At 43.3% G+C, this 14,012-nt stretch overlaps 6 protein-coding genes across 7 annotated transcripts; 3 read left to right on the top strand and 3 right to left on the bottom strand.

The window, feature by feature from the left end:
- Nucleotides 1–836: 836 nt before the first annotated feature.
- LOC114907311 (histone H2A type 1-B/E) lies at nt 837–1,254 on the bottom strand. Its single transcript, XM_029242827.1, has one exon. It carries the CDS (start codon nt 1,252–1,254, stop codon nt 862–864), a length of 393 nt encoding a protein of 130 aa, XP_029098660.1. The 3' UTR covers nt 837–861.
- Nucleotides 1,255–1,557: 303 nt separating this feature from the next.
- LOC114907326 (histone H2B type 1-like) lies at nt 1,558–1,999 on the top strand. The gene has a single exon (XM_029242845.1). The coding sequence runs from the start codon at nt 1,581–1,583 to the stop codon at nt 1,959–1,961; it is 381 nt and encodes a 126-aa protein (XP_029098678.1). The 5' UTR covers nt 1,558–1,580; the 3' UTR covers nt 1,962–1,999.
- A 1,646-nt stretch (nt 2,000–3,645) lies between these two features.
- LOC114907337 (histone H3.1-like) lies at nt 3,646–10,789 on the top strand. 2 transcript variants are annotated; one of them, XM_029242859.1, is made up of 2 exons: nt 3,646–3,654; nt 10,184–10,789. In XM_029242859.1, exon 2 carries the CDS (start codon nt 10,184–10,186, stop codon nt 10,592–10,594), a length of 411 nt encoding a protein of 136 aa, XP_029098692.1. In that variant the 5' UTR covers nt 3,646–3,654; the 3' UTR covers nt 10,595–10,789. The 2 variants fall into 2 exon arrangements, with proteins under 2 accessions (XP_029098692.1, XP_029098691.1); XM_029242858.1 differs by lacking the exon at nt 3,646–3,654 and adding an exon at nt 9,095–9,111 and having other exon boundaries at nt 10,180–10,789.
- LOC114907325 (histone H2B type 1-like) lies at nt 5,485–6,730 on the bottom strand. Its single transcript, XM_029242844.1, has one exon. It carries the CDS (start codon nt 6,717–6,719, stop codon nt 6,339–6,341), a length of 381 nt encoding a protein of 126 aa, XP_029098677.1. The 5' UTR covers nt 6,720–6,730; the 3' UTR covers nt 5,485–6,338.
- Nucleotides 7,012–8,739, top strand: LOC114907314 (histone H2A type 1). The gene has a single exon (XM_029242832.1). The coding sequence runs from the start codon at nt 7,037–7,039 to the stop codon at nt 7,427–7,429; it is 393 nt and encodes a 130-aa protein (XP_029098665.1). The 5' UTR covers nt 7,012–7,036; the 3' UTR covers nt 7,430–8,739.
- Nucleotides 10,790–10,791: 2 nt separating the features above from the next.
- On the bottom strand, nt 10,792–11,455 carry LOC114907294 (histone H1.4-like). The gene has a single exon (XM_029242806.1). The coding sequence runs from the start codon at nt 11,453–11,455 to the stop codon at nt 10,823–10,825; it is 633 nt and encodes a 210-aa protein (XP_029098639.1). The 3' UTR covers nt 10,792–10,822.
- Nucleotides 11,456–14,012: the final 2,557 nt, after the last annotated feature.

Below are 14,012 nucleotides of genomic sequence, written 5' to 3'. Positions count from 1 at the left end.
GTGCAGATCAGTCTGATTCCTAGTTCCCGCGCTGTGATCTAATTGGTTCTCACGTTGCCTTTAGGAGAAATATGGTTGGATTCCATTAAAGATTAAATGAGTTATCGAAATTTTATTTCAAGTTTATAGTCCACTTTGAATTGAGTCCATAACAGTAAGGTTTCACTTAGTAGAGATTTTAGTGTACTTCATTCATTGAATTTTTCTCAAAGGAGAAACGACCAATGGACTAATTCTCACCAATAATGCCGTCATTCGCAGAATTTAAAAAGCCCGCCCAGACATGTCATTGGTCAGCTATTCCTCCTTTGTTCTCTCATTTATTTTATTCATATTTTACTTTTTGACACCAAGTTCGTTTGACTATACATTATATGTAATAATGTATATACCTCGTGTACATGCAAAACCACCACTCAACATGAGGCATTATGGTCTGTATTCTTTGTCATTTACATACATATACGTTATCCATGGCCTACAAGCCCAAATTTATGTCCTTACACATAATTCCCTTAACAGGGGTTCTTTATGTGAGTTTACAAACGTATTGCATCTTTTCAGTTAAAGGGATGGCAGAAAGCTAGTTTCATGAATTTTTCTAAGAATTTATGGTGCATAAAATGTGACCAACGGCTAACAATTTAGCCCCTTTGTGGCAAACATGGGAGCGGTTTCCCATTTTTAAATGCAAAACTTTTAAGAGGCTAATATAAACAAAATTTAAGCGGAACTACACATTAAGACTTGAACACGTCTCCTACACTTACGAAGTATTTCAGCGCTTTCCGGGAGAAAAGTGGGTGGCTCTGAAAAGAGCCTTTGATTTTCGGAACGGGGACTGAAGAACTGCTAAACGTTTCACTTGCCCTTGGCCTTGTGGTGGCTCTCGGTCTTCTTAGGCAGCAGCACAGCCTGGATGTTGGGCAGGACGCCACCCTGAGCGATGGTCACGCGACCCAGGAGCTTGTTGAGCTCCTCGTCGTTGCGGATGGCCAGCTGCAGGTGGCGCGGAATGATACGCGTCTTCTTGTTGTCGCGGGCCGCGTTGCCCGCCAGCTCCAGGATCTCAGCCGTCAGGTACTCCAGCACTGCCGCCAGGTACACGGGGGCCCCGGCACCGACCCGCTCGGAGTAGTTGCCTTTTCGGAGCAGGCGATGCACTCGGCCCACGGGGAACTGGAGGCCGGCTCGCGATGAGCGGGTCTTAGCCTTGGCGCGAGCTTTGCCTCCTTGCTTCCCGCGCCCAGACATACTGAGTGCTAGCAGGGGAAAAACAGCCACAAGAAAAGCGAAAAAGAAATGTTCTATAAAGAGCAACAAGATGACAGTTATAGAGCTGGGTGGAATTGTCAAATGCGAGGTAGGATTGGTTAAAATCGTCTTTTTACTAGACAACCAATAAGAAAGGAGATGTGATGCAAGTAAATTTACATAATCTCGTCACTAATGCATTATCAAATCAGTTCTGGATATCCTTGAACACCTTATTTGCATAGGTCGCCTATAAAAGACGAGATTCTAGACGTAAGCAGGCATATGAGAGTCATACTTTAGTGTGCGTTTCGAATTCGGCAAGTATGCCTGAACCAGCTAAGTCTGCTCTTGCCCCGAAGAAGGGTTCCAAGAAGGCGGTGACCAAAGCCCAGAAGAAAGATGGTAAAAAGCGCAAGCGCAGCCGCAAGGAGAGCTATTCCGTGTATGTGTACAAGGTGCTGAAGCAGGTCCACCCGGACACCGGCATCTCGTCCAAGGCTATGGGCATCATGAATTCGTTTGTCAATGATATCTTCGAGCGCATCGCGGGCGAGGCGTCGCGCCTGGCGCATTATAACAAGCGCTCGACCATCACGTCCAGGGAGATCCAGACGGCTGTGCGCCTGCTGCTGCCCGGGGAGCTGGCCAAGCACGCCGTGTCTGAGGGCACCAAGGCTGTCACCAAGTACACCAGCTCCAAGTAAATGTTTATAGGTGCTGTTAAAACAAAGGCTCTTTTCAGAGCCACTTACATTTTCATGTGAAGAGTTGTGATGCCCTCTTGTTGCCCGTTTGGGGCATGTTATCTAAATGCAGTTAGATACTGGAGTTGGCTGAGTTGTTTCTGCAAATAAGTCTATGTATAGAGAAGCGCTTGTGCTTATTAAAACAGGCTCTTTCTGTTTCACCTCTTTCCCAAACCTTCCTATATTCTATACTAAAAAAGCCAAGAGTTTCTGTCCACCACGCCTTATTTTCAATTACGAAAGCAAGGGAGGCTGGCTGGGTGGGATTAGGAAAGGGAACTCTTCCATCCTAGCTGTGGTTTGGCACTCTGGTACCAGGAATTGGTTTCAGTTCCCAGCTTCCCCCGGCCCTTTCCCCAGAATGGATCCTACACTCCCAGAATCATGCCCCACCCCACAGAATTCAGAGCCTTACCTCCACCCGGCCTCCGCTCCAAACTTCGACATTCTAGTACCTCTGCCTTCTCCTGTGTGCCCAGACCCCTATATGTGGTCCAGTTTCAGTTGTTTCTGAAACACTTCAGCTCGGGTTTTGCTCTTCCTTCCAAAACCTGTGTAACTTTTATTAAATTATCTTTGTAAAAATAACCAAGAGTTTTCTCTTTTCCTGACTGGACACTGACTAATGCATGGTGTCAAGCCTCCCTTGGTTTAAACCTTTTGTTTATTTCACTTCGTTTCAGCGTCAGACACTTTGATAATCATACATTTTCCTTACTCTCGATCTCAGAAGGGTTTATCACCATCAGTTCTCCCAGGAAGGTAAAGCATTTGTTCCAGGAGACAAAAGAAGTGAGTCGAGTTGGAGTGCAGCATGCAGGCCTTTGGGGTCTGGAGCTTCATCTCCTATAGCCTAACCATGTCTTCCTTTTTGGCTGATTCGGGACACATCATGAAAGATGAATAAGAAATGCACCAAGAAAAGGGATGTAGCCTAGTGCTGGGAGAGGAGGTAATTCATGCAAAAATACTTCCTAAAGTGTTGAGAAATCTGTACATGTGAAGTGTTTTTGAATTCTATCTAGACATCTTTGAAAGAAAATTGCATCAGAAGACATTGGTTGGAATTTGAGTTCTGTGAGGTAAATAATCTTTGGTTCTCACAGCCTCTGTTCCTTACTTTAAAAATGAGAATGTTGGGCTTCCCTGGTGGCGCAGTGGTTAGGAAATCCGCCTGCCAAATGCAGGGGACACGGGTTAGAGCCCTGGTCCGGGAAGATCTCACATGCCTCGGAGCAACTAAGCCAGTGCGCCACAACTACTGAGCCTGTCTAGAGCCCGTGAGCCACAACTACTGAGCCCGTGTGTCACAACTACTAGAGCCCATGCTCGGCAACAAGAGAAGCCACCACAATAAGAAGTCCGCGCACTGCAACAAAGAGTAGTCCCCCTCGCCCCAACCAGAGAAAAGCTCACGTGCAGCAGTGAAGACCCAACGCAGCCAAAAATAAAATAAAATAAATTTATTTTTAAAAAAAAAGAGAAAGAGAGAATGTTATAGGAGTTCCCAAGCTGTCCAGTGGTTAGGGATCCGCGCTTCCAACTGCCTTGACCCCTGGTTCAATCCCTGGTCGGGGAATAAAGATCCCAGAAGCCGCGTGGTACGGCCAAAAACAAAACAAAAAACAAACAAAAAAGGATATTACTGAAACCAACTCATTGACAGTTTTGTGTAAACAAATGCAGTAGTTACAATGAAAGCAAACATTACAATTTGATTTGCAATTCATGAAGTTATTTATGGACATTATGAGGTAAATTTTCCCATTACTCCTACACTTTACATATAATGAAGACAAGCTTTTTGATATAGTATTATAATCAGAAGTAACAATACTATAATGAATGAACAAAGTGCTGCTCCATGAAATTAGACTTTCTGCTGTTAAAATCAGACACCCTAGACACACTAGCTGAAAAGGAAACGTAGGGGACTTCCCTGGTGGTCAGTGGTTAAGAATCCGCCTCTCACTGCAGGAGACATGGGTTCGAGCCCCGGTCCTGTAAGATCCTACATGGAGCAACCAAGCCCGTGCACCGCAACTACTGAGCCTGAGCCTGAACTCTAGAGCCCGTGAGCCACAACTACCAAAACCTGCGTGCTCTGCAACAAGAGAAGCCACCGCAATGAGAAGCCCGCGCACCGCAACAAAGCGTAGCCCCCGATCACCGCAACTAGAGAAAGCCCACGTGCAGCCCGCGGCAACGAAGACCCAACGCAGCCAAAAGTAAATAAAAATTGAAGAACAAAAAGGAAATGTAAATTGTCGCTGTTAAAATTAAAACAATGTCAAAATTATGTGAGCCTGCAACTTTAGGAAGAATTTACTTGTATCTATAGTCATTTTTATATTTACACTGTTAAATTTAAACATATGTAGTTATAATATTAAAGCTCATTGAATACATTAATCAATAATTCTTAAACGTGAGTGCCTTTTCAATTGGTGGTCTGACAAATTATCACAAATACAGTGGCTTACAACAATACATTTATAATTTTATGGTTCTTTAGATCAATATTCTGAAATGAATTTCATTGAACTAAAATGGTGTCAGAGGGCTTGGGCCTCTAACAGTGGAAATCTGTTTCCTGTCTTTTCCAGCTCCTGAGGATTTTCCTTGTTCCTTGGCTCACAGCCCTTTGCTAGATTTGAAAGCCAACAGTATCTGACCAAATTCTTCTCACATTGCCATCTCTCTGGTTCTGTACTCTGATTCCCTCTTCCATTGTTAAGGGCCCTTGTAATTATATTGGGTTCACTTGGATTATCTAGGATAATCCTATTTATTTATTTGGCCAAGCACAGCATGCGGGATCTTAATTCCCCGAACAGGGATTGAACCCGTGTCCCCTGCAGTGGAAGCTCGGAGCCCTAACCGCTGGACCTCCAGGGAATTCCCTAGGATAATCCTATTTAAAGTCAGTGCCATCTGCCACCGTAATTCCCATTTGTTATGTATCCTAACATATTCACAGACTCCAGAGATTAAAAGGTAGACGAAAGTGGGGAGGCATCATTCTGCCTAGCACAGTAAGTGACAGTATTTTTAGAATTTGACAGAATGCTATATACTTTCTGTTCTGGTGGGAAGACGAACATATGGACACACTACTGTATGTAATTTCTTGGATTTCATATACTCCCCTAAAGCTCATATAGACCTGGTGTAGATGTTTACCTCTGGGACTACAGAAAGCAAAAATTGACTATTTACAATAACATAAACTCTCAAATACAGCTATCTGTTATTTTTAGTTTTCATTCTTTTACATTTAAAAAATTTTGCTTTTGTTCTTTATATGTATTGTTTGAATGTTTATGCATTTTTTTGTGTATGTTGTGTGTGCATATTTATGTGCTGTGTTGGGAATGGGAAGCCTGGTAGTCATTAATTACACAAGATTATAGACTATTAGTACTTTTTTCCTACCAGGGTTGAAATCCTAAAAATATGTTGTAAATACATTCTTAGTATTTGTTCCATATGGGATGCCATTTATGGCAGTTTATAAACGTAAGCAGGTTTGTGATTATGAGAAAAGTGTCAATTTTCATGACTGTTATATATGTATACATAGGACAGAAGAGTGGTGGTGGTATGAATTATTTTCATTTAAAAAGTTTTTTTTTTTTTCTGACTAGGGCAAAATAATCATAACATCCACCCTGAGAGAAAATAACATAATTTAAGGGAGAGGAGGCACCAAAATATTTTAAGGGTATTTCTTTCCTGAACTGCCAGTGGGTTCGGCAATGGTCTAACTTTTCATTAGCCAAACCTTGGAAAAATTCTCCTTACAATTAAATGGTCCTATCCTGGAACCGGTGATACTCGTTTTTCAATTTCTATGCACATTAACTGTGCTGCTCCCATTAATACATAGAAAAGTTATATTGCTTTAATCAAATCGAATGCATGTACATATTCTTCTTACTACCACACAGCACTAACAAGGAATTGCCAAGGATTTAAGAGGATTTCTTAAATCCTCTTCGCTTTTCATGGAGTCAGTTCGTAGGGTACACTACATCACAGCAGTTCAAATGATACTTACATGTCCACACTTGGCTAGCCTTGTAGCCAAAGTGAGCAGTGAAAGCAAGAGAAGGCTATGCTACCATTTACCTAGAAAGTAAATACATATTTTATTTTCAAAACAAAATGCTGTGTACTTCAAGTGTTAGCAACAAGTTCGTTTCAGTAAATTAAAATTGAGTCTATTATCGCAGTTATATTAGAACCGAATCATTACAGCTCTTGTGCTGAAAAAGTGGGTGGCTCTTAAAAGAGCCTTTGAGACTAACCACGAAAAGCACTTTTTTGTTGGGGTCACTTGGAGCTGGTGTACTTGGTGACAGCCTTGGTGCCCTCGGACACGGCGTGCTTGGCCAGCTCCCCGGGCAGCAGTAGGCGCACGGCCGTCTGGATCTCCCTGGACGTGATGGTCGAGCGCTTGTTGTAATGTGCCAGGCGCGACGCCTCGCCCGCGATGCGCTCGAAGATGTCATTGACGAAAGAGTTCATGATGCCCATGGCCTTGGACGAGATGCCAGTGTCCGGGTGGACCTGCTTCAGGACCTTGTACACGTACACAGAATAGCTCTCCTTGCGGCTGCGCTTGCGCTTTTTACCATCTTTCTTCTGGGCTTTGGTCACCGCTTTCTTGGAGCCCTTCTTCGGGGCGGGAACAGACTTGGCCGGCTCAGGCATGACGAACACCACGCCAAGTTAAAGAAGAAAGTATGTCGTGGAAACATCACTCAGGATATTTGTAGAGCTAGTATGCAAATATGGTATTTAAAACTTTACACTTTGATTGGATAAATTTTCCACGTTGTTCGGTGGTATGCAAATTATGTGACAGCAGGTCTCCTTTTTAATTGGTTGCAAGCTTTTAGACCCTTTTAACCAATCAAACAGTGTAATTTACGATTCGGCTTCGAAGTATAATTGCTTCTCATTTGTTAAGAAAATTTGTACTTTCGTTTCGCTTCTTCTTCGCTAAGCACCTTGATTAGATTGATGAGATGTCGGGACGCGGAAAACAAGGTGGGAAGGCTCGTGCCAAGGCTAAGACCCGTTCTTCTCGGGCTGGGCTCCAGTTTCCTGTGGGCCGAGTGCACCGCCTGCTCCGCAAAGGCAACTACGCCGAGCGGGTCGGAGCCGGCGCGCCGGTGTACCTGGCGGCGGTGCTGGAGTACCTGACGGCCGAGATCTTGGAGCTGGCGGGCAACGCGGCGCGCGACAACAAGAAGACGCGTATCATTCCGCGTCATCTGCAGCTGGCCATCCGCAACGACGAGGAGCTCAACAAGCTGCTGGGCAAAGTCACAATCGCTCAGGGCGGCGTCCTGCCCAACATCCAGGCCGTGCTGCTGCCTAAGAAGACTGAGAGTCACCACAAGGCCAAGGGCAAGTAAACTGCAGTATTCAAATTCTTGATCTTTGAGGAATCAATCTTAACCAAAGGCTCTTTTCAGAGCCACCCACGTATTCATTAAAAGGGCTTACATTTTCCTTATTTAAGCAGGTTGTTGAAAATGATTCTCATCACATTTTGTCAACTTAGAAGATGTATTTACACTCTTATGAAATGCAAACTAATCATACTCTTTAAAGTAATCAAAAAAGTACTCTTTAGCTAAGTAAAAATGATATAGAGAGACCTTGTATCACAAGTAATTAAGTCCATCAGTGCTGCAAGCCCTCAGTTGTTAACCCTCAGAAAAAGATAATGGTAGAATAATACTTGGTAAATGTTGAAAGTTTAGGTGCAAATCTAGTTGGTGACCTACAAGATCATTTAAACCACTCCTTTAGTACTATCTCATGTTGAAAGGAATTGTTTTGCATCCTAGTGGGACAAGTTGATCTCTAATTCATACTTGTTTTTAATAGCCAGTCTCAACTCTACTGAGCTGGGCCCTAATTAATTGTAAATACTGGGCCCCAGGGACAGCGTCCCTCCTTCCTGACCACCCCCTCGTTGGAGTGCGGAGGCCAGTCAGCCCCCAGCTCTGGGGGCTCAGCGTCCCCTCGGAAGTGACTGAGAGTCAAGCTCCCCACAGACCCCCGACCCCCTGGTCTCCCTCCCGCCAGGGCCGCTTCGTGCGCGGTGCCGGTCGACCCCTCCTCAGGGTGGAGGAGACCCGGGCCGACTCCGCTCCACTGACCTACCGCTGCCCGACTGGGACGTGGCCGAACAGCCGGACACAATGAGAAGCTGACAGTCTGCAACCCGGAAGAGAGTCCTCACCAGAAGGCGATGATCCCGGCACCTAGATCTCAGACTTCCAGCCTCTAGGACTGAGAAATACATTTTTGTTGTTTACAAGCCCCCACCCCGTCCCGTTTATGGTACTTTGTGACAACAGCCCAAACTGACTTAGCACTCTTTTTTTCAAGTACATTGAAGAATTTGTGGAGCCCATCCATTTTATGATAAAATTTCCCAAATAACCAATATGCTCTCTATACACTCTGATTTGTCAACATTTGTATTTATCAAAATTGTTATAAAAAAAGCTTCCATATTTTTTCCTAATAAATTGTTTCCAATACAAAAATAAAAAAAGAATACAATACTGCATAGCCTGGAGCTAGAATTTGTTTAGGCAGAGCTTAACAAAGGCTTCAGCATGACTTTACGGGACATACTTGTGTACCATTTACAAGTTTTGAGTTTTTCTTAACACCATTTTACACGAAGCTCAGTTGAAATTGTGAAACGTAGTGGGGTGCTTTTATGTGAGAATGTTATAGTTAGTGAAAAGTAAACATTTGTTAATATAATAGCAAACATGAAATTAATCAGAGTTAATGGTTTTAGTGCATTCCGAAAATCTTCAAGAATTGAGGCCTGCGCAGGTTTGGGGTTGCTACCTGCCTCAGAAAGCAGAGGGTTTGTCTTCTGGGAGGACAAAGTCGTCCTCTCCTCTGATAAAACCTCTCACACAGCTGGCTTTGGCATCTTCCATGAAGAGGACTTCAGAGATTGAGGACTCATGCAGCTGGGCTTTCATTTGAGGTAGAGAGAGGAGACTGTGGTTATAACCAGACTGTCCAGAGTGGGGTGTAGTTACCTCCAGAACTTTTCACTGTTAACCCAGCCTGGGATTCATGGTAGTCATACAAGTAGATTCCTTAATAGTAAATAATAATAATAATAATAGTTTCCAGAAAGTTTTCTTTCTCCTTTCCTCTCTCCCCTCCCTCTCTTTTTGAATATGGCCCTAAAGAACCCTCAGACATATGATCAGATCACAAGCTATATAGGTGTAAATTCTTTAGTTTTTGTAAAATCTGAAACTTACATATATCTTTAAAACACAATGCATCTTAATAGTAGGGATTCCTTTCTCCTCCTGTGGCCACAGCTCTTACCCCAAGCCAGAAAACTGACACTGGTGCATGATAGCTTGGAATGCAGTGCAAGGGCTCATCATAAGACTTAAGGGCAAGCCACGTTACGTCTTATGGGGAAGGTAGAGGAGGATGTATTCAGGGGGCTGGAGTTCTGCTTTCATATGATCTCTGGACCCCTAAACTGATGGTCCTCAATTCTATCAGACCCAACACTCTTTTTCTATAACAAATACTGTAACTACCCCCTTTACTATCCTGAAATGAAATTCATAGATAATATAATCTACCAAAACACGACTTACCTGTAATATAAAAGGGGAAATAAAAGGAAAGTATTTTGTTATTTTAAAAAATCTCTAAGAGTTTAAAAAGAGAAAACAAGAAATTGACGTAAAATTAGCCTTACATTTGAATGAGGGTATAAAAATCTCTTGGCCAATCACATCCAACACGCCTTTTCAAAAAGTTGATCAAAAGAAAGCCAGTTTCAGGTACCAAAGTTAAAAATTTTTATTCTGCAAACAAGATTAAGCATTGTAATAATTTGTGTTAAGTTCTGCGGAGAAAAGCCAAAGAACATCGTAAAGAAACAGCATAAGGAAGATAAAGGTGAGAAAGGATTGAAAATAGCCATTCAAAGGGAGGCTGATGTCGGAGAGTGAACCTCGCTACCAATACCTTCACTGCGAGCCGCAAGGAACAAATGCCTTGTCCAATCAGAACGGAACTCTTTATATACACCAGTGGGAGGGGGGGCGGGAGGCAGGCTTTCATTTTTCCACCAGCTAGCTGCTTTCGGGAAATCTGTCATGGCTCGCACTAAGCAGACCGCTCGTAAGTCCACCGGCGGCAAAGCTCCGCGCAAGCAGCTGGCCACTAAGGCGGCGCGCAAGAGCGCGCCGGCCACGGGCGGCGTGAAGAAGCCACACCGCTACCGGCCCGGCACGGTGGCCCTGCGCGAGATCCGCCGCTACCAGAAGTCCACGGAGCTGCTGATCCGCAAGCTGCCGTTCCAGCGCCTGGTGCGCGAGATCGCGCAGGACTTCAAGACCAACCTGCGCTTCCAGAGCTCGGCCGTGATGGCGCTGCAGGAGGCGTGCGAGGCCTACCTGGTGGGGCTCTTCGAGGACACCAACCTGTGTGCCATCCACGCCAAGCGCGTCACCATCATGCCCAAGGACATCCACTTGGCCCGTCGCATCCGCGGGGAGAGGGCGTAGATTTGTTTCTCCCGATTAAGTGCCAACCTCTGAAAAACCCAAAGGCTCTTTTCAGGGCCAACCACCTTTTCTGTGAAAGATTCCTGTGCACTGGGGACCTCCATTCCGAGCGAGGAAATAAAACCGCTCCTCCCAACCTCCGCCTCCGGCAAAAATGGTGTTACAAGTTCTTTAAGATTAATTGGGTGGCTCTGAAAAGAGCCTTTAAGGTACTCAAGTCTTTTTTTCTTACTTCTTTTTGGGGGCCGCCTTTTTTGGCTTGACCGCTTTAAGCTTGGCTACCTTGTGCTTATGAATTCTGGCCTTGGCTGGACTCTTGGCTATCTTCGGTCTGGCTGTCTTCACCTTTTTCGGGCTCTTGACCACTTTCTTGGCCCCGGTGCCTGCTAATGGTTTCTTTGCCTTCGGGGTCTTCTTAGCGGTTTTTTTCGGACTGGCAGCGCCTGTGGCCTTCTTGGGCTTCTTTGCCCCAGTAGCCTTCTTGGGGTTGGTCGCGCTCGCTTTCTCGGCTTTGGGCTTGGCTTCCCCGGTGGCCGACTTCTTGTTGAGCTTGAAAGAGCCCGAGGCGCCAGTGCCCTTGGTCTGCACCAGGGTGCCCTTACTCACCAGGCTCTTGAGACCCAGCTTGATCCGACTGTTGTTTTTCTCCACGTCGTAGCCGCCAGCTGCCAGCGCCTTCTTAAGCGCAGCCAGGGACACGCCGCTGCGCTCCTTGGAATCGCTGACAGCCTTGATGAGCTCGGATACCGGGGGCCTGGACGCCTTGCGCTTCACGGCACCGGCAGACTTGCGAGCCTTCTTCTTCACAGGCGTCTTTTCCGCAGAAGTAACAGGAGGCGCAGCAGGTACGGTTTCAGACATGGTTGTTGGTGTAGATGCCTAACAGTAAAAAATTAAAGACTCAGAGTTGAGTACCCAGACCGAGAATGTGTGTGTTACATATACACACAGCACCACTGCGCGCTGATTGGTTCCCAGCTGGCTTCCAGCTTGAAAGCAACCTAGTCTCAGCTCTGTCTCGGAGTTGTGTTTGTTACAGTTCAGGAAAGCAAAAAATTAAAAATCTCCTGTGATGGAACCACACCAGTTATATTCTACAATGAACCGGAACAGCTCAAGCTTTGAGACCTTTACAGTTTCTTCTTCCAGTTTTTATCACTTTGGTCTCAGCCTTTTTCAAAATCCCCCGACACTCCTACAGATTCACAGGTCAGAGAGACAACTTTTTGAGTTTGGTTTAAAATATAAATTCTTCTCTTTATGTCTTCAATAGCTTGCTCTCAAGGGACGTTCTATACATTCTTGGCTTTTCATGCCTTCAACAACTGCTTGATTCTCATTGACATTTACCTGGAAAATCTGTTTCATATGAGGAGAAATAACACAGGTTCTTTCAGGATTTCTGTACAAGAACTGTAGTAAAGGCTGCTTGGAATAACAGCAATATCTGATAAGAAAAGTCATTATTTAGTTTGGAAAAGTTTTATCATAGCTTTTTGTGACTATTTAGAGGGTTAGTTAATTTGGGGGCTTTAAGCATTCAAAATTTATGTAGGAAAATAGCAAAAGCAATAATCAATGATCCTCTTGACCTGGTAGTTGGGCTTGTGTTGCACTAGCTGATGGCAGAGGAGGTCCAGGTACAGTCATAAAATAGAGTTGGACCGCTTTATGGGGCTTTAAAGATTCACTTATTTACATTGACTTTATTAGGAAGGATCAGTTATTAAAATGTTCACAAGCTCTTGGGTTCAGGGTTCTGTCATGCTTTGGAAGATAAACTTTGGCAAAGTATCCAAGTAAAAGAATTAATATACACACGCACAATACTCCCACACATACTTATATAGAATTCCCTTAAGAGAGGGAAATTGAAAAGCATTTATATTCATTACTACATTTCTTATTTAAGCAAGGATATAGGTTTATAGGAAACACATTATAGGTTATGCGTTATGTTCAGTAGGAAATAGATTGATGGTAGAAAGTGCTTTGATTTTCTTCTTCAGGCCTCAGACTGTTTGTCTTTAACATATGTTTATTTTGAAGCAGCCATGGACTTCTTTGTATTTCTGATAAACCTTATGAGTCCCTTCCCAGAATAATGCTTTTCAGTGCTTAAGATAATATACATAGGATTACAAAGGAAAACAGTTGTATTAAAATACCATTATCAAATTTATCAAAAATCCAAATTGGTGAAGTATTAACATGTGCTTCTTTATTAATACATTAAATAACAAGATTACCCATATGACCAAGAATTACTACAGTTTAGAAGGTGTAATATATTTAAACAATATTAGAGATTGAGATATTGATGGCTGCAACTGCAACATGGTTATGAATATAGCACAGGTCCTGCCACTCACACTGTTTGTTGCCTGCATTCACAAGTGGAGGAAATGCTAAGGTTCACTTGGAGTATAAAGTAAAGACAAAGAGAGAGGTTTTGCTCAATACAAGTTTCCAGATGCTCTGAATCCATCTATATAGCCCAGGTTAAGAACGCCATTCTGGAATTTGTTTCTGTGCAGTGTAAACTCATGGAACTGCTTTGATGAACTTGGGCCTCTTCACAGACCATGGAGAAAAAGCCAAAGCTATCCAAGTCAGCTGTAACTCAAGGGAATTAACCATAAATTAAATCTTTAGGTATTTATTATTTTGAGGAGTCCTCAAAAAGAAGGTTTTAGTAAATTAGATAATCACTTAGACTTTCACTTTAGAGGAGTGAATCTTGAGTGGAGGAGTTGGGAGCAGACATGACACTATAATATGTCATGATAAAAAATGCTGAGTGATTACTTATTTACAGATATTATTTTAAGCAATTTGGATTATCTCTTTTAAATTCAAGTGCTCTATAATTTACACTTTCTTATACATTTATCGATGAAAGGAAAAAAACTGAGTGTAAGCTGCCCAAGGTCACAAGTTAGTATGTAGAGAAGGCTGTCTCCAGAGCTTGACCGGACACTGTAATGCCACCTGGTTGCAGAAATAGAATGCAGTGACAGATACAATGCCAGATACAAACTGTCCACAATTAAATATATAATCAAACCATAAATCTTAGACTTACAGCAGAACAAGGTTTTTATCACTTTGGGATATACATATTTATAAATCTCCAATGTAGCGCTCAGTGATTTTTAACCTGACTTGACCTCTTAAACGTGTAACCTTCTTATAGTTTTAGTTCCCTCTATGGGGTCATCCAGCCTGCATACCAAAGAGCTCTGCTTAGTTAACCAAACGTAAATGGACAAAACTAATGGAAGCTTAAACAATAAAGATATGATTTATTTAAGACCGTATTTAAAGTATTTTATAAGGGACAACAGCGTGTACTAACTGATTATTTCATATTTTGGAAAGACTGAAGAACAAGTATCAGGCTTCTTTGTGGAAAGTG

Source organism: Monodon monoceros, unplaced genomic scaffold (assembly GCF_005190385.1).
Source record: "Monodon monoceros isolate NGI ecotype Baffin Bay Population unplaced genomic scaffold, NGI_Narwhal_1 Super_Scaffold_3, whole genome shotgun sequence".
Taxonomy (NCBI): Eukaryota; Metazoa; Chordata; class Mammalia; order Artiodactyla; family Monodontidae; genus Monodon; species Monodon monoceros.
This window is presented reverse-complemented; position numbering and strand designations above follow the sequence as displayed.

Bases quoted from the DNA above. Each gene is read 5' to 3' on its own strand.
- LOC114907311 (XM_029242827.1), bottom strand. From the start codon at position 1,254: ATGTCTGGGCGCGGGAAGCAAGGAGGCAAAGCTCGCGCCAAGGCTAAG.
- LOC114907326 (XM_029242845.1), top strand. From the start codon at position 1,581: ATGCCTGAACCAGCTAAGTCTGCTCTTGCCCCGAAGAAGGGTTCCAAG.
- LOC114907325 (XM_029242844.1), bottom strand. From the start codon at position 6,719: ATGCCTGAGCCGGCCAAGTCTGTTCCCGCCCCGAAGAAGGGCTCCAAG.
- LOC114907314 (XM_029242832.1), top strand. From the start codon at position 7,037: ATGTCGGGACGCGGAAAACAAGGTGGGAAGGCTCGTGCCAAGGCTAAG.
- LOC114907337 (XM_029242859.1), top strand. From the start codon at position 10,184: ATGGCTCGCACTAAGCAGACCGCTCGTAAGTCCACCGGCGGCAAAGCT.
- LOC114907294 (XM_029242806.1), bottom strand. From the start codon at position 11,455: ATGTCTGAAACCGTACCTGCTGCGCCTCCTGTTACTTCTGCGGAAAAG.